The sequence below is a fragment of the Saccostrea cucullata genome, unplaced genomic scaffold (assembly GCF_032062105.1).
Source record: "Saccostrea cucullata isolate Sc308-1 unplaced genomic scaffold, CSIRO_AGI_Scuc_v1 ctg475, whole genome shotgun sequence".
In the NCBI taxonomy this organism is placed as follows: Eukaryota; Metazoa; Mollusca; class Bivalvia; order Ostreida; family Ostreidae; genus Saccostrea; species Saccostrea cuccullata.
This window is the reverse complement of record NW_026920975.1, coordinates 159,998-179,462: the sequence shown is the minus strand read 5'-3', so window position 1 is coordinate 179,462 and position 19,465 is coordinate 159,998. Positions and strand designations below refer to the sequence as shown.

Genomic DNA, 19,465 nt, shown 5'->3' with positions numbered 1-19,465 from the left:
AACTAACTTTGGAATAAGTTTGTGTAATTTTACATTCCAATGTTCGTATTTCTCAAAATGTTTATTATAGAACATTTCAAACTGTTCTTGGCCTTTACCTGTCATCGTCCTTTGTCTTGGTTCTCTTTTAGACTCTTTATCCGAATCCATATAGTTTGGTTAGGTTATAGGTAAGCATAATGTCCTAGAGTCAATAGGCCGGTGTCAGGAATCACCATTTCTTACTATGCTGGCATGCAGCTAGTAGGCCTATAAACCACATATTTTCCACGATCGCAAATAACGAATAAACGCACAATGATATTTAATGATGATGTATTCGAAATGGCATGATGACATGATGGTGGAACAATGATGGTAAGAACTGAAAACAAAGAAAAAGTACGATATACAAAAACTATAAACACTGACGATACAAGTTACATGTCGCGAAACACATTACTGACAAAACTATGAGAAAAATTGATGCAAACACGACAAAACGAAAGTAAATACACCTGACAACACAAAAATATATAAGAGTGACAATAATTAATTACTTACATGGTGGTGAGACGAAAAAATGACCATGAATTGATGGACATGAAATGACGATGAAAATGAAAACGTGAAAAAATGGCGGATGACAATGTGAACAAAAAGAACCTGACAAAAACGGAAAACGTATTTCCGGAATAGGGCACCACATAACCTTCACCTTTTTAAAGGAAACAATAACTATACCTATAGTGCATTGTGGGAGCTCCCAACCAGGCTTACATCCTCCAGTACAATTTCCATTTTGCCAGTCACATGTATTGGGTATACCGCAATTAATACTGCATTTATCTTCACAGTTCTTGCCATAGGTTCCTCTTGAGCATTCTGTAGTAGAATTTCAAAACAAATTGTAAACCAGGATATATATATGTTGATATTGTTCATTTATTGACGAAATAAACGAAACATTGTGTATGTTTAAAAACCAAAAAAAAAAAAAAATAAAAATACAAAAATAAGAATTCAGGAAATATGAATGTCTTTGTACTAGTTTTACAGAACTCTCCCGTAAATCCAGCGTCATAGCCTTCAGAGCATGATCCATTTATGTGATTACATTGTTTATATTCCAGACACGCTCCACATTTCTCTGCACAATTCTGTCCAAACATCCCCCATCACAAGCTAGTCGCAAAAAAGGCGAAAATATTTGAATTAAGAAAAGGAAAACCACATTTTTCTAAGTATTCATTGTAGCAAAGCATGCGATAACCTGTCCTCTGAGAGATTAGAATGATAAATCCTAAACAAATATTATCGAAATTAATAACTGTAATTGATTTTTGTATGTTAAATTGACCGGTAAGATGAAATAAAATAAGTCATTTTAACATTATTTTAAATGTTGACATTCTATACCATCGGTACAAAATTGTCCTTTCCAGCCTACGTGACACGGAGACGTACATCGTCCTGTGAATTGGTCACATCTCTAACAGTTATTGCATTTATCAGAACAGTTCCTCCCATGCCAACCGGGTGGACACGCTAAAATAAACCAAATCATAATGCAAATAATTTTTTTTAATTGATAAAGTAGCTAGAACCAATTGGATCTAAAATGCATAATAATTTATTCAAATATCGATGCAAAATATCTACTGTAGTAAAATACCATAAAAGAGAAATGGAAAGAAAAAAAAGTGACAATACTGTGTTATTATTTTACAGAAATAAGCCCAAATGAAAGAGTTTCGCAAAGGAAAAAAAATATGTAAGCTACATTTTTTGTGACGAATGCTTGTATTTTTCCCATATAATTTCTCCTGAGATATTAAGTTTTCTTTTCCAAACCCGCACCAGCCAAATAACATTTTTCAAAGATATAATATCATGAGATTAAAAAATTATTTTGAAATAATCTCTTATGTCTTAAAACATCAAAATTGTCTAAAAATATCAAAGAAAAATTGTATTTCTTTACATTTTGTCAATAATCTTTACTCAAGGGCCGAAAAAGACTTAAGTTCATCATGATCATATTTTTCTCAAATATTTGAATTGACCTACTTGTTTTTCTCAATACTCAATCTATTGAATCAATCTATTAAAAACAATGATAAATAAAAAAAAAAATGGAATGTATATTAAGAGTTAAGTTATTTGAACCCTCCTGAATGAATAAGATTAAACTTGAAAAGCTTACTATGAAAAAGCTTAAACAGAATGAAATACATGTATATTCAATCGTCAGTATTTCATTTTTCAAAATGGTATCTCTGCAATATGCGAGAAAGTAGCCGACCAATTTCAATAATGATAACTGTACACTTGCGTTAGCGACAATATGTACCTGTCCTCTTATAGATACTGTCGTCACAAATACATATTTTCACATGTGACAGTATGTACTAAGATGATCTCTGATGAACAAAATGTATGACATCATGTACCGTAAGCATTTGAATCACTTAAATCATAACAATGGTAATGAAATGTTTTTTTGTACTTTGAAATGATTGATTTCCTCTGGAATATCAAAACAAGAATGATTTAAGATATGCACTAAACAGACCTTCAATGTTATAATTATTTAATAAAGTAAGAAAATTCCTAAAAAGATGCATTCTTCCCTTACGAAATGTACATCGATGGCCCTGATATCCGGGTTGACATCCTTGGCAGTTTCCCGTCTCTATATGACAAAAACGGCAATTTTGGTCAGGACATTTAATGGAACAATTAGATCCATAGACACCAAGCTTTTTGCATCCTGTAAAAGATGGTGTTAAGTTAGTAAAAGTCCCAGCAAGAGATGAGATGAGTTCTAAAATGAAAGGAACATATTAGCGCGTTTTGTGAATTCTCTCACATTATTTGTAGCGCATACGTGTGCCCTGCAAAATGCACAATTACGTAGGCTGTCATTTTTCCAAAATATTGTTCGCATTCTTCGTATAAACTAGGGATGGCAATTCTTAACCGGTTAATCGATTAATCGGTCGGAACGATGCTAATCGGTTAGAAAATCCGTAATCGGTTAGTCGGGGAAAAAATACAAAAATATATGTAAATTGATTATATTTAATTTAAAGTTCATTTAGCTTTTTAAACATATTTTGTAATTAAGTAATTTGGAGGTATTTATAGCTCTTCTGATTGATGTCCCGAGGTAATTGGTCAGTTTGTAAAGTGTTAATTGCTATTTTTAAAACATCATGTTGTTACCCCGACTGCCCTGTATGTGATTTTTTTAATGATATAGTAAATACATCGCCATTTAGCACTTTACATAAGTATGTCTATAATTTGACGTTAGCTATTATTTTACATTGTATATTAAAAAAAGTGTAAATAAATTGAGAATTTTTATTATGGTGACAATGCAAAATTAACTTTTGTCACGTCTGCGTTGGAAACTTATCCGTGTCTGATTCTCAAGATTCGTGCTTTTTTCTTTTTTTTTTTGTATAATGAAATTCAGATAAAATATACTCTTATGCACATAAAATATCCCTATCAAGATAATTAACAGAATGAAAATTATAGTTCGTCTTGTAGCCTTCTTGTGTATATGAAGAAATGTCTAAAATGAACATCTTGATACGACTAACCGGTTAATCGGTCGGAACGTCTTGCGGTTAACCGATTAGCAATTCTGTAATCGATTGCCATCCCTAGTATAAACTATTTGCCACCTGAACTTACCATGTACTTCCACTTCGCACAATTCATTATGCGCCCATCCAACCAATGCACTGGAAAAACTATGTGACGTCTGTGGTCTCTCATTATAATAGATCACGTATTGTCCATGTACAGGACACTTTATATCGAAGACAGCTGGTATCGTGGCTCTGCTAAAGTTTGTGTCATGGAAACAATGGTGACCGCCATATCTGCTTGTTGTGTTGGATATAAAAAGAGAGAATCCTAAAAATCTCGCTGTGTAGCCATTTGATGCACCTATAATACCAAAAATTGAATATAATTTAAAAAAAAAGATTAAAATTCTAATTTATAATCCTTTTTACACCCATATTAAGAATGTTATCCATTTATATCACGTTGATCAGCTTAGATTCCAATCAATAAAATGCTAGTATACTAAGAAGATGTAAACAACAGATTTGGTTTAGTTATCTTCTTAAAATAATTATTATACCTTGTTAAATGACCTTACAAGTACAAAATACTTTGATGATTCCTTGTTTTGTAACGGTATTGGTCGAATTAAATTATCAGTTTATTAAGACGCCAGTTCTTGCAATGAATTTACCAGAAATTCTCGGATCTCTGATAACATCCAAACACATTTGTTTTGATAAGGTCACTTTTGATGCGGGAATTTCTACTATTAAGTTATATTCAGCTGGTCACTTTGAGCACTTTCTATAAAAAGCATGTAACAGAGAATGTGAAATTTTCAGTGATCATAGACAAAAACAAAGAGAATTGAAGTTTGCATTTTATTGCTAAGTCTTAGCTCGATTTGGCCCAAAAAACATACCAAGAATATTACACACCTGTTAAGTATCTCTAATAACCATTCAATGGGGATTTTAATGTTGTACATTTTTACGATTTTCAGCCGGGCTTATTGCTCAAAGAGCAATTGCCGGCTTATGCTATCCTATGTCAGACAGGAAGTCATCCCCATAATCGCCATTTTAAAGTTACGTGTAAAAATATAGTTCTTACTCTCAACCGCATTTTAGATAATACAAACGCTAAATAAAGCAACAAAAATTAAACAAAGTTCAATTTCAATATATAAACATTAGTAGAAATGACTTTGAAAACTTTAGTCTTAAGTCAAAGAACATAGTTCATTTGCGTAAGGATTTTTGATGATCATTGTTATCGTAGTTCTCTACACATCCGAGGAAAAGCAGGAGAGGGAACCAGACTAGCCCGTTTGTTTACATTCAGCTACAGTAGCAGATTAATTCTGATTCTGACAAAATCGGACCGTCCTATTAGGATCGAAAACTCACTGTCAGTGTCTTTTCATTTGTATTGATAGTTTCATCAGATTTTTTAATCGGATATTCTTGTCATTTGTGTGTAAATACAATATAAACATTTGATTTTTGTAAGAAATTCATTCTACTATGTAAAGGTGCCCGGCTCTCTGTACTTCAGAGTACTTTGATATGATGATTAAAATTCTTACGCGTTAGGACTTTTTTACGAATTGATGCCCAGTCCTTAAGAATTAGAATCATCAAAGGTAAAATTCTACACCAATGATTGCTATCACTCTGAATGCGTTTTCCTACAAATACATTAAATTATGAAATTGATATTTTGATGTAATAAACAAGAATTTTTTTTTCGTGATTTCATTCACCATTATAAACTATATGCCCTTCGTTTTAATTCTCTTTTTATATACACATTGCTAGGTATAAATATTCTTGCACTCTACGTGGGCGTGTACATATATGGAAAAAGGTGAAAGAAATTCAAACAAATTATGGTTTAATTAGTCGTATTACTGTCTATTCAAATTTTCGCAGTGTGAGAGGGTATTTACAGACTTAAATTCTAACTAAAAAGATTGGTAGATACATTTTACATGATTGAAAAACAAGAATTTATATTCACTTACCATTTTTTTAGACTGTTGCAAATTATCACTTTCATATCATAAATATATATAGAGGATATACAAAGTTTTGGAATTGAAAATTGAATTTCTTCACGCGTGGAACAGGATTTTTAATTCTATTTTTAAAAATATTTTTTCAAGCATGCGACGCAACTTTCTAAAGGAATAACAGACATTTTTGTTATTAAGAGTTATTTCTCTTATCAGAGTATCAATGTACCTTAAGGTCAGACAAAACACCAGAGGATTTTAATGTATTAAAACGAGCAAGAAAAAAATGATATAACTATACTGACAACAACCTATGATTTCTTTTCAGAAAAATAATACGTTTTGGTAGGTTTGCATCATATTTTGCGAAAAAATTAGAAAATCCAATAGATTGGTCACTTAGGAGGTTATACTTTGGAATGTGAGATCACACTAACTAGGTGCAATAAACAAGAGTGTAACAATCTGATATAAAAGGCAGTGTAATTTTTGTTCCATAAATAGATAGGGCTGATATTCAGACAACTGTGTAAAAAAGTCTTCATTCCAATTGTACTAAAAAGGTCAAGGACAATATCTGAAATTAACACCGGTTCAATCTTTTTTTTATTTTTACACATTTTATTACACATTTTATTATGAGACGCATTTGAATCATTCTGACTATTTTTTTGTAAAAAAGTTTTTTTTTTTCAAGAAAATTGAAGTGTGAATTTTCAATTCCGATGCTATGTATGCTATGTTTTAACTTAATAGTTTTCTCGAATTGTCAAGTATCAAAATGATTTACAGAGTTAAAATAACAAAAAAGACTATCTTGATAAATACAATTGCACAAATTTACAAAAGACCAATTTATAATAATTAAAGAAGAATCATTTTTAAGTGGAAAGGCCGATGTCACAATCTTCTTTCAAGGGTCTGATAAGCCATATTTCAGACTATGTACGCAAAAATTTGTAAATGAATTTCTTTCATATCATATATAAAAAGAGAATTGTTTCTAGAACAAAATATGAAAGTTTCAGAAAAATTGAATTTTAGCCAAAAAAAAAAAATGGCCTATCTATTGTGTCCTGCCCTATTAAATCTGAAACAGAACGATATTCTGTATTAATTTTTCTGCCCATTGATGACAAACAAAAACAAAACAACAAAAACATTAAAAATGTGTTTTATATGGATTACAATTTATTCTTTTCCTGTTTAATGTACTTGTAATGCGTATGGATTAACTGTATCATCATAGAAAATTCTTAATGAATTCTTACTGCGTATTCTTTATTCAATGTACAACCAATGTTAGGCCAATAAGAAAAAAAATGTCAATCAGATATTTGTTATGTAATAAATTATAAGTAAAAAGAAATATCATCATTACCCCATTGTGCATTATCCGTCCTGTAATATATTCGTATGTCGTGTATACTGTGGATGGATTCCAGGTTAACCCACCAGGTGGCGGTTCTGTATCCATCAGCTGAAATAGTACATTGTCCTCCACCCGATGAGAGGTCATTCTTCAGACCATCAACAGCATTACTGGAGTCGTATGTATCAGGACCATTAAAAACACTGTAATACTGATGTGATTGTTATGTGGGTTTATTTTATACAATTATTGACTTTTGATGAGGTCTACTCGTGACTATACAGACCTGGTCAGGTATTGGTTGACCGAGGCCGAAGGCCGAGGTTAACCAATACCTGACCAGGTCTGTATAGTCACGAGTAGACCGAATTCAAAAGTCAATAACCGTTTTATTAAATGATGAGGAATTTTACAACACTGACTCTTTCATTCTTGTCTCCATCAAATATCAACATCCATAATGTAAAGTGTAATTACACTTTTTACATGTTGATATACTTCAACAGCTAAACAAATATTTGTTAAAAAGTTAAAAACAATATTAATAAACAATAAATACTCAACCATTTACTTTCAAAAGTTCGTAATCTCCTTGGTAATGGCGTCTGACATGTTTACATTCACACCGACACATGCTTTGAAACACGCAATCTGATTGGTCGAAAAAGCTGTAAGCAAATCTATGGTTGGTCGAGAAGGAAAACCCGAATAAACCTCCCAGAACGTCATTTGAGGTGAACTTACTCTGAGGTACACACCAGTAAATGGCGTCTAGACCAATCAGAGAGCACCAAAATCCCTTATCATTTAATAAAATGCTATGTTTTCTGAAAAAGAAGATTTTTAGTATACGGTATCTACTTAAAACATCTAAAGAAGAAAATATATGAAAATAGGAGACTTAAAAGGATGAATATTTAATTTTCAGTTGCATGCTTTCTTACTCTATTTTTTTGAAATGGTATGTTTTAAAACTAGTAACAAGTATTCGATTAAAAACGGTTTGTCATTCTATAAAAGAATGTACGACAAAAAGATTTAAAAGTCAAACGTTTATTATTACCATGATATCAGAATACGATTATATCACATTTACATAAAGCATAACCCTTTGATCGGTATAAAAAGAACGTTTTTTTTTTTATTTTACTTTGATAATTTAAAAGTGACATAAATTTGTTTGGCGTCGGAAAGGTGACATACGCAGTTTAGCTTTGTGTTTGGATGTTCACACTTTTTGTATAACCCAAAAATACGCTAAGAGAGAAACCAAAATACTACGAGGGTTGCCCAATCAGTTCGTGGACAAATACTGAATTTTCTTTATAAACTCTGTAATAAATGTACGAGGGTTTTCCCGTAAAATATTGGACAAGTTGTCTAGTATAAAAAAATAAACATCACTGCGTTCTGAAATTTTCACTATTATTTAGTACATATTTTAGTAAAGCACACAGCAAATTTCAGAAGAATATAGGGCAGTGCATACACATGTAAATAAACAAAAAATGTGATTTTATGCCATGTGTTGTATCACCTTACGGCGCATAGATTATAACGTCAAAGTGTCTTAAACAGCGTCACGTTTTATCTTTAGCTGATTAATTAATTTGCTATTATAATTAATTATTAATTAACAGGGATTTTCCGCTTCTTGTAATGTCTCCGAAATTATACACACAGTTAAAATTTACACCTTATAAACTTGTCCACTGAATTAAATCATAAGCGTACGTTGCTTTAATTCAGTTTTGATTTGTTTCATACAGAAAACAATTATTTCAATCAAAACACTTTATCAAAAAGCATTTCAAAACTAATCAGTGCGTACTATTGGATACCTTTACAGACCAAGATTATATTTAAAAAAAACCTTATGTTCGAAAAAGCACACAAACACAAAGACAAAAAAAAAAGATGTGGTTGTAAAACACAGATCCCCCAGTATGGCAACATAGTGATATTTAAGCTTTCTTATATGCAGATCAAATATGTTGGTACCTCAATTAAGGCCTTTTCACAAGAAAAACAAATGTGAAATAGACAACCCTAGCACCTTCTGTTCAAAGGTTATGACCAAGGTTAAATATTTTAAAGGAAGGAAAAACCTCGGGATAAAGATCAAAGGGACAAGGTTGTTTGTTTCTTAAAAATAGGCCTTGTCTCGATATTACATATTGGAAGTATGAAAACGCTGGTCCAAACCGTTTAAAAGTTATGGTCAAACTTAAAGTTTTTAAAAAGTAGGTTAAAAGCCAAGGTAAAGCTCAAAGGGTCAAAGTTAATGATATGGAATGAAATGTCTTGTCACAAAGATTACATATGTGAAGTATGAAAGCTCTACAACTTACTGTTCAAAAGATATGCCAAGGTTAAAGTTAGTGAAAAGTAGGTCACGCTCCAAGGTCAAGGTCCTGATATCCAATGGAAGATCTTTTGACAATCTCAAATATGTTAATTATGAAAGCCCTAGCTGTTACCGTTTAAAAGAACTATATGCGGTATTAACCAACATTTGCCCCCCAAAATCAAACTTTGATGGAGTAATATTTAATTAAGTCCTTAAACAGGGGAGTATATGCTGACTTCAAAGCACTGAATAATTTCATAAGTTATGACGTCATTTTTACGTAATGACGTCACAAATATGACGTAAATTTCAGTTTTTTATGAATTTTGCAGAAAAATGTACATATTTCGTCGATATTTTAAATAAAAGTCACCGAGCGCATGTGTGTTCAGGATAAATATTTTGATATAATGTGTAGAATGATAATATCAATGAAATATGTCAATATTGTTCCTGAACACACATGCGCTCTATAAATTTTAAAGCTTAAATTGTTGAAATTTTGTCCATTTTGTCCTCTTTCTGAAAAAGGATATAAAATCGGACTAGTTTGTGACGTCATAAAAACAGAAATTGTGAATACACTGCTCTGGAACTATAATATTTTCTGTTAACTTATATTTCTCGTACAATTTATTGAATTCAGCACATTTCAGGAAGTTTTCAAAATTTGACTTTTGTGGGGGCAAACATATGCAATATACCGCATATAGTTCTTTGTAGCCAAAATTAAGAATTTTCGTAAGTACGGAAATATCCAAGCTCTATGTCACAAGGTCAAAATTTTTGACTTCAAATCAAAGGTCTTGCTACAAAAAGTTGATATTTAAATTTTGAAATTCCTAGTTTCTACCGTTTAAAAGTTAGGACCAAAGTAAAAGTTTGTATTTATTTGTAAAACTTGGTCAAACTTTAAGGTCAAAGGGCCAAGATTCTTGATATCAAAGGAAAGGTCCTGTCACAGGTATTAGACATGTGAAGTATAAAATGAAGCAAACCTAGTCTTTACCCTTCACAAATTATGATCAAGATTGTATTTTGATAGTAGGTCAAGCTACTTCTTCAAAGTTAAGGTCAAAGGGTCAAAGTTCTTGGTATCACCAATCATTTGTATAAATCATAAGTTATGGGCATGGTTAAAATTTTGCGGACAAGAAGACAAAGAGACAGACAGACCGACAGACGGGCGGACATGATAAAAACTACATGCACTCGAATCGAAAATTTGTTTAAGAGGGCATAAAAAAGAAAAAAAACTGATTACTTATATTCATAACTAATATTATGGTATACATTAAGTATATCTTGAACTATTCAGTTTGACAACACGACAATATTGTCCAGGAAATAATTGGAAAGGCCTTTTATTTGTTAAAATTTACAGTTATTGACGAATTTATAAGATACGGAAATCCAACCTCGGAAAACGGAACACGGAAGAACTATAAGCTGAAGATAAAATACAAAATAGTCTTTCTCTAATTTCTTTTTCTTATTTGTTTGCTGATTTTTTATTATTATTATTATTATTTATATTATTTGTCTGTTTGGTCAACGTTCATATCGAGAATTCTTCTCTCAATTTAAATAAATACGGTTTGAATAGCTCAACATGTTCTTTTGACCGCTCTTTGCTTTTAAAATAGTGCAAAGGTCCGGATGTGCTTTGTATAGGTTTAAAAATTGAATTAAAAAAAATATATACCTTTTGGTATTGCTAGTGATTATATGCACTTTATATGTCAAAATATGAATTTTAAAAGAATAAAAAGTCAATAGAAAAAATTTTAAAATATATAAATATTTCTTTTTTTTTTTTTTTTTTTTGAAAGGTTTTCCTGTTAATAATGCTTTTTTTTTTATTTTAGTTTAGAATTAAAAAAGAAATATAAGTATTGTTAACATTTATAATCTGGACAAATCTGACCACTTTACAATGTTCAATTCTGAATATAATTCAACATAAAATAATTACACTAAGAACGAATAGTAAATGAATTGATTTAAACAGAATATCACAAGTATTGGATATTATAGCATTTTCTACATACTAAATCAAACTTACCATATCCATGGGTAAAACAGAATGTAAATAAGAAAAACCTCATTGATGTGCTAATAAACATCGTGTCATGAACAAGTATTGTCTCTTCTAACAAGGAAGTAGAGATGTTTGCTTCCAAACATATAACAACGAACAGCTTCATATTAAGTCAACTGATTCTCCATAGTAGGTTTTATTTTCATTTTTTTTTCTCTATCAAGAGATGTCGGTCATTTAGCAGTGCGATGCCCCTTTTTATAGAAAGAGGGGGAAGCTCAATGCTATTAACTCGGTAAATATCTTAACAATCTAATTAAAATTAGATGTTAGATCCGCTCGCATACTCGCTACACTAACATCTAACAACATCCCATTGAGGGTCACGTCAGAGGTCAAATTCTATCAACCAATTAAATCGTCGCTGGCAAAAATCATCGTATATTGTTGAAGCGAATAAGTCTAGAGCCGTTCCGAATTTGACCTCTGACGTGACCCTCAATGGGATGTTGTTAGATGTTAGTGTAGCGAGTATGCGAGCGGATCTAACATCTAATTTTAATTAGATTGATATCTTAAAGGATACTCTTTTTCCCATGCTGCATACTACATAAACATGCAGAATCTTGAAGCTCTAAGGACATCGGTACATGTGCGTTTATTTTTTTTTTTCCCAAACAAAAGATCCTTTCTATTTGTACTACTTCTTAAAACGGAATTTAATTTTTTCTGTAAATTATACGATTTAAATCAATCACATTGCAAAGAAACAACATCCTATATATTTACCGACTCACAAATAAATAAATGAAAAAATTAAAAAAAAAATAAAATAAAGAGAGGTCATATGTCAGTGATATGACAGGAAAAATATGACTCAATGGTCAATGACCATGAATGCTCAGTGGCGGATCCAGAAATTTTAAAAAGGGGGGGGGGGGGCGACCAGTTTGAGGTCAGGGAAGGGGCCCACATTCACACCAAAAACATCGATTTATCAAATATTGTGTATTTTTGAAGACTCAAAAGGGGGTTCCGGGCCCACTGCACCCCCTCTTAATCCGTCAATGATGCTGAATGCAGATTTTGAATTATAGCCTTTAACTGGCAAGTGGTGGCGTCTCCATACGAGTAAAAAAATTCTGGAGAGGAACGTTAAACAGCAAACAAGCATTCGATTTTGATATTATCTATATTAACTAATCATTAATTTTGTCATCTCATTTGAATGAAAACATTTTTGAAAGGAATATAAAACAACGTATAATAAAAATTAAATAATTATATCTTCTGGAAAACTCCTTTTTGGTATGCTTTTGACTTCAATTTAAATCAATCAGTTGTAAGTAAGAACGGGACCCCATAAAACAAGAAAGGTTATATTTTATAAACTGATGACGCCCATAACAGATTTAATTCTTTAATTACTATTGTGAAAAGCTGATTGGAGTAGCACAATATTGAGGAGACTTGTTTAAAAGAGTAACAGATGCGCTGATTGTTCTTTGTATACTGTTATATTTAAAAATAAGAAAATGCGCGGCAATGCAAATAAAACGCTATCCTTCAAAATACACGTACATGTATAAGAAAATCACGATTTCGACTCAACTGAGAGTGAAGTCTTTTGACAATGTCCTTTTTTAAAGCCAGGAAGAAGTTAAAACTACGCTTTTGTACTACTTATTCATCCAAATTACACAATGCATTCTAAACTGTGTACTCCTTTCAAGTGAATAAGTTGATACTAACGAGATACCAAACGAGTGGTACAAGCAGGAAGAAAAATGTAATGAAGGCTTGTTAAGTAGCTTTATACTTAATATTATGAAGCTACCAAAGTAAAAGTTTATATCTGATGTACACTACTTAACCAAAGAGGTACTTGGGTCTACTTTTAATAATTTGATATAATGAGACACTTAACTTTATTACAAAAACAGACAAGATTAGTCAAACTATACTGAGCAAAATAAGTTTAGCAATTGCTTTTCCGTATGAATGATTTAAAAATATTTTTCTTAATTGTTTTATTATGCTTCTTTTTAAAAACAATAGAGATAAAGATAACAAAAGACAGAGTTCTTTTTTTAATTTGACACGCAAAAACCGCTTCATCCAACGTTGTGACAATTCAATAAAACAAAAGGTTACGCTCCAACGCACATGGTCCGGGAACATTTTTTTACTAGAAAAACATTCTGAACATGCTTGTAAAAGAAAACCGGTGAAAAACTGCAAAAACGTCTAATGGCAAAAACACCAAGACTATCCGAAAATGAACGTTAAAGAACTATAGGGATGCTAACAATTGGTTGCTCATAAAAAGATGTCGCTGAACACTTTTGCTTGCATCAGTCCACCAAATGTCGACTTTCGAACTGATTCCGAACGACTGAACACGTAATCAATCGCCAGCGCCTAGAACGTTCAAGAAAAAAGACGATTAGCAATGATCGTTTGACTGTTACAACGTCGAGACGTTACAGTTTTATGGCTGCTCCTTTAGTTGCAGAAGAGTTATGTCGTTTTACTGGAGTGAGGTTATGCGGACAATTTGTAGGAAACAGGCTACGTTCAGCCATTTTTCGAGCTCAAAGACCTCTCAAAGCAATATAACTTACTCAGCGTCATCAACAATCACGCATCGCAGGGGCAAACATAAATCGTCTTGGATTCAACAAAAATTTTGCCTTTTCTTTGTTATACGAAGAAAATGTAACATTTCAAATGTATTGAAAATTATTGGTCTACTTTTTTCTATTTGATGTATTAAGTATCTTTAATTGCTAAACTTATTTTGCTCAGTATATAATGTTTCGGTCCAGACAATTAAACTAGCATTTTTAACAAATAAATATAGAATCAGACCTTTTTTTTTTATTCAAGATTAAGTGTATACTTTGACAGCACAAAAAAGTAGCTCATAATATCAAAATGTCTAAGTCCAATGGTATGTTTTACATAACACTGCTTTTATATTCATTTAGTGTGATTACATAAATAATCAAGTAAATTGAGTATAGATTAAGCCTACAATACATAACGTCTCTTTACACGCAGTGCCCACCCTCCAAGTCTGTTCCTTACAATATGGTGCATTAAGACGACAGCAATTGGCCTTTAATGTGAGAGTAGCAGTTGTACATACCGTTAGGTTTCTTATACAATAGTGAGTCACAGGGGGAGGGTGTCTTGAAATGTGGTATATGTGTACTCAACAATGTGCAAGTGACGTTTACATGAACCAAGAACTAAGTAGTTTAATAGTTTGTGTTTATTTTACTTAAAAACTTATTAGAAATATCGTTCGAAAACAAACAAAGATTATTTAAAACCATTAGATATCACTTGACTTTTAACAACACCATAAAAAAAAATCTAAGGTTTTATACTGAAAATCCGTGGAACCGGAAGCAGAAAATTCCGTCAAGGCATACAGGTACATGTGAGGTAACAATATATTAAGAGGGCTTCTGCATAAATGTGACTCACTATTGTATCACACTTTCAATGCACAAATCTACAATTATATCAAATTGTTTAACGCCGAGTCTGCAATATTCTAGCCATGTCTCAACAGATTCAAAAGAAACGAAAAAGATGAAAAGAAAAGAAATTGTTAGCACTAGCAAGAACTCCTTTTCTTACATTAAATAAAACAACTAAACAAAAATTATCCTTATTTTCCAAATGCAAAACATGTAAAGGGGACATACGTAGAATGAATTATTTAAAGATAATTTGTCATTTAAGGTAAAATGATACTCTGATAAGAGAGATAACTCTTAATGAAACACTTGTCAATTATTCCTTTATATATTTGTCAAGTGTAAGTGCCTTTTTGCTAAATTTTGCCCCGCAAGCCATGTTATAATTGTTTGCATTTTATTCAGAATATACATTTGCTTTGGAAAATCAAAAAAAAGTTAAAGAAAAAATTCATATGAGTGAGCAGAGGGTTTATGACCCTTAAAACAATACAAGTTACATAATCATAACACTTAGAGATGATAACGAAATGTTTGGGTTTACAGTTTTATAAAAATTACTTATTGATTTCAGTTTAAAATTTACTGTTAAGAATGAATCTTAAAGATACCTTTTCTTCTTGCAGGAAACAAAGAAAGAAAAAAAAGTTTTTTTTTTCAAAATATAATACTCTGGTCTAATAAATATATAAAAGAGTTCCTCCTCTTACGTCACAAACACTGTAATGATATTTGGGTAAAAAGATGATAGGAAACTTTATTGCTAACAATTTCGAAACAGAGAAATCTCAATCATGACGACGATGAGGAGGATACAACTTATGCATTCAACATCATGACTACAGAGGATTTGTTTGAACTAACGTTGAGAGAGGTAACCGTGTTAGTATTAACACTTCTCTAGTATTCAATTTCCCGGTTTGGATACGTCTTAATAATATAATGAATATAATTTAACACTGACTTGTTGACAGGGATTCGCAGTTTTTTTTTCCCGAACATGACTAGGAGCACAATACGAATTTGACCGGTCGGATGGAGAAGTTCACTCTTCCATGGCACCTTATCCAATATCTGATTTTTAAGGTTCATGTTTTTCTGTTTCTATTTTTTGTAGTGTTAATACCCTTTTGAGCTCAAATTCGTATACTGTTCATTATGTTTATGTTAGAAAAGAATTCATTTACAGAAGAACATTATACAACTTTTTTTTCCAAAGAAAATGGCGGTAAGAAGGGAAATAATTGCACAATATTCTGAAATAAGTCTATGGTCAACAGAATATAAAATGTTCACTAGGAAAAATGGTGCTTTCAGTCTTAAGAGGCAGTTGAATCATTTTTCATAAAACTGGAGAAAAAAACGGGCTCTTTAACACAAACAACGTGCTAGATACATGTAAAAAGAAAAAAAAAATAAATGAAAAAAATTGCGGCTTTTGGAGTAAGGGATAGACAGGTGAAATCAGTGTCTGTGTGTCTTTCCTAGAGATTCTGTTCCCTTTTTTATAGATTTATTCACTGTTCATTATCTTCACCTTTTTGTCATTTTTGTTAATTTATGGTAAATAATAATTATAAAAATCCTAATTATCATCCGCGAAGCGGATAATTAAAAGCGTAAACTGACCCAAACAAAATTTTACTCCATAATTTAACCAAAAATTAGAGTCATTCCTTATAATTTAATTTTAAAAATAATTAAACAACATTTACTGTGGATGAAAAATTGTGTTGTTTTATGAGTTCAAATTTACCGCGCAATAATACAATCGTAGTAAAGGAAGTGATGGGAAGCAAGGGGAGGTAATTACTAATTCATAGATGTAGCATCCATGATGCTGGTTTTCATGAAGTAAGATTGAGCAACTGTTTGAAGTTAAATTTACATTCATTAGATATGGAATTTTCCATGAATCCCTAGGACTGGGAATGAGGAGATTGGTGAATACAGATGATTTAGCTGGCTGTAAAGGGGGGGGGGGGGGGGGGAGTCTCCCCATAAGAAACCGGATTTTCAAACTAATTTGCGATCTTTTTTTGGAAATCAACCAATGTGATGCGAGAATATAAACAAAATTAAATTATTTTTGAATATTAAAAAATAAAAATAAATAAGACAAAAGAGATATTTTTTTCAGTATAGGATACTGATACTTAATGCTTTCTATAGTTTCTTTTTGAATGGTCATTTAAAAGATTTCGACGAAATTACTGATAGCAGCCTGTTAAATATGTTTATTATCTGGTATTATTACATTTATGTTAGAGCCCTAGAAGTAATAAGTGCATGATTTTATACTGTCTAAATGCAAAATCATGTACATTGCATATTGCTGTACTATAGTTGATAATGTTGAATAAAAATTAAAAAGCGCATCAAAAGCCAAATAATTTACCTTTATAGTAAGCATGTAAACAGAAATTAGTTAATCGTGTCATTTTTCATAGGAATAAAATAAAAATCGTGTATTTTATTAAGAAAAAAAATGATTTAAATATATGCATATGTATGGACTAGGGACTTCTTTTTATAGACATGACCTGACGCCTAATGTTAGTTTTTCCTTATAATAAAGAATAATACAAACATGACATTAAATTTGCATCCATTCACCATGCACTTACTTTGATGTACCAGAATTTAATGTGGATGTCCGTGGTTTAAATGTCCCAGTTTTGTCTCCTTTCCTCGCTTAAAATCAAGGCGCATTTTACTGTGTATTATTTCTTATTTAATTATAGATTCTGTTGGAAATAAATGGGCTATCCTGGTATCATCTGATCATTCTAGAATTCTTTTATTTAAAATATCGTTACGTTGATATTCATGTGTTTATAAATCTATGTGAAATTTCTGGATTTCCAATTGCAAACATTGTCTTTGGAAATATTTTGAATTATAACGTATAATTATGTGTATTTGTTTAATGTATGATGACATGATACCAAATAAATTACGATGTCAATGTCTTATGGACACGTTTTGTGTTCACTTGACATATCATTTATGTGGGAATTATGAATTAAAGGCACTCTTTCTCTTTTCTCTTTGAACACATCAAATATTCTTTTTTTTTACTAAGATATATGTTTTATATTTTTAAATAAACCTTATTCATATTTTTGTTTTATTTTTTTTAATTGAGTCAATATTGCAAATATAAAGCAATACAGGAGTAGATAAAAAATATAGCGTCGCTTATCAAATAAATGTACATGTAATAAACATTATATAATAATACCAGTCTTTTTATGACTCGCCTATAACTCAGTTATAGACTTTAAGACTAATTATTAACTCCCCAAAAACGACTTAAAGGTGAGTATATGTATATACTGTATAAGAAGGTGAAAGTGGACGATCCCTCCCCTCATGCACCAGCTCTGGTACATGTAACTTCGAGGCATAGTGGGTTATTGTTTTGCTTTGATGCCCCCCAAGACGAATTTTTGGGGTAGTATAATCTTTGCCTTGTCCGTCCTTTAAAATGTTTGTTCGTCTGTTTGTGCACAAAACTTTGACCTTGCAAACAACTGTATGGTTTGGGCTATGACTTTTATAATTCACAAGCCTATTTCTATCTTTGTGACATTACCTTTTTTAACTTTCCTTTTACTTTCTTATCATTATTATTTTGAACCAGGGATATTTTGGTTTTACAACCTTTAATGATGCTCAGTCTGTAGAGCACTCCTTATGTTATTGTGTTCTAGTAAGTACGAATCTCGGCCGCAACTGACCTAATTCGATAAAAGAGCGTAGCAGTTGTTTTCTCGCCATGCTCATGGCGCTTTAAGTGAAATTAGTGCGTCCACTGTATTGCATTTTAAGATCCGAGGTTCTACGTCAATGCAGAGGTTGGCACAATCATGAGTTTTCACTGCTCTTCTGCCCTAAGTTCCGAGTACAGGTCAAGATTTTGAAGCAATTCGCTATTTTATGATGACATCCCTATATGAGTGAAACAATCTCGAATTGGAAGAAAAAACAACATACATTTAATCAATGCCACGTAGGAGGGGAAGTAATTTGGTTAATTAAAAAAAAAAGAAACATTGATCACTTGACACTTTGAAATTTTTTTTTTGTATCTAAATGTTTTATTACATTTTTAACAGTGTTATACTGTAATTTATACATTGAATAAAACTCATATTCTGTCTCATTGTGTGAGGATATCAAAATTATATCCTTTCACAGTTCTAATAGCAGAGAATGTTGTAGAAAATATTGACTGGTCGGCAGGGAATGTTCACTTTTTCATAGCACCCGACGTAAAACTCTAATGTTCTGGAGGTTCTTGTGTGTTCTACTTCTATTTTGTATTGTTTTAATAATTTTTTTATCTTGAAAACTGTTCGTTATGTTTATATCCTTCATTTCTAATTTATACATTTATTAAAGTAATTTTTTTTACTTGTTCATCGTTGTACTTGTTTATTGTTGTTGAAATACCCGGGTTTTTGTGTATAAGGTTGACGTAACATACAAAAAAAATGAGATAAAGACCCTTTTCCGCAGAAAATGTACAATTGATTTTTTTGAAATTATTTTAATTATGAACTTTTAGTAGAAATTGTTATAGCTGATATGGAAACATGAATTTGTCTCTCTGATGTAAAAC

At 31.4% G+C, this 19,465-nt stretch overlaps 1 protein-coding gene and 1 long non-coding RNA gene across 2 annotated transcripts; both read right to left on the bottom strand.

The window, feature by feature from the left end:
- Positions 1 to 298: 298 nt before the first annotated feature.
- LOC134258892 (uncharacterized) lies at positions 299 to 686 on the bottom strand. The gene is made up of 2 exons (XR_009990233.1): positions 544 to 686; positions 299 to 364 (listed from the first exon to the last, which is right to left on the bottom strand). It is a non-coding gene; the product is annotated as an uncharacterized LOC134258892 (long non-coding RNA).
- A 1,815-nt stretch (positions 687 to 2,501) lies between these two features.
- LOC134258891 (uncharacterized) lies at positions 2,502 to 7,179 on the bottom strand (the record flags this gene model as incomplete). The annotated part of the gene is made up of 3 exons (XM_062741491.1): positions 2,502 to 2,752; positions 3,688 to 3,945; positions 6,966 to 7,179. Coding segments are annotated over 3 exons (708 nt in total), but the record flags the coding sequence as incomplete, so codon positions are not given.
- Positions 7,180 to 19,465: the final 12,286 nt, after the last annotated feature.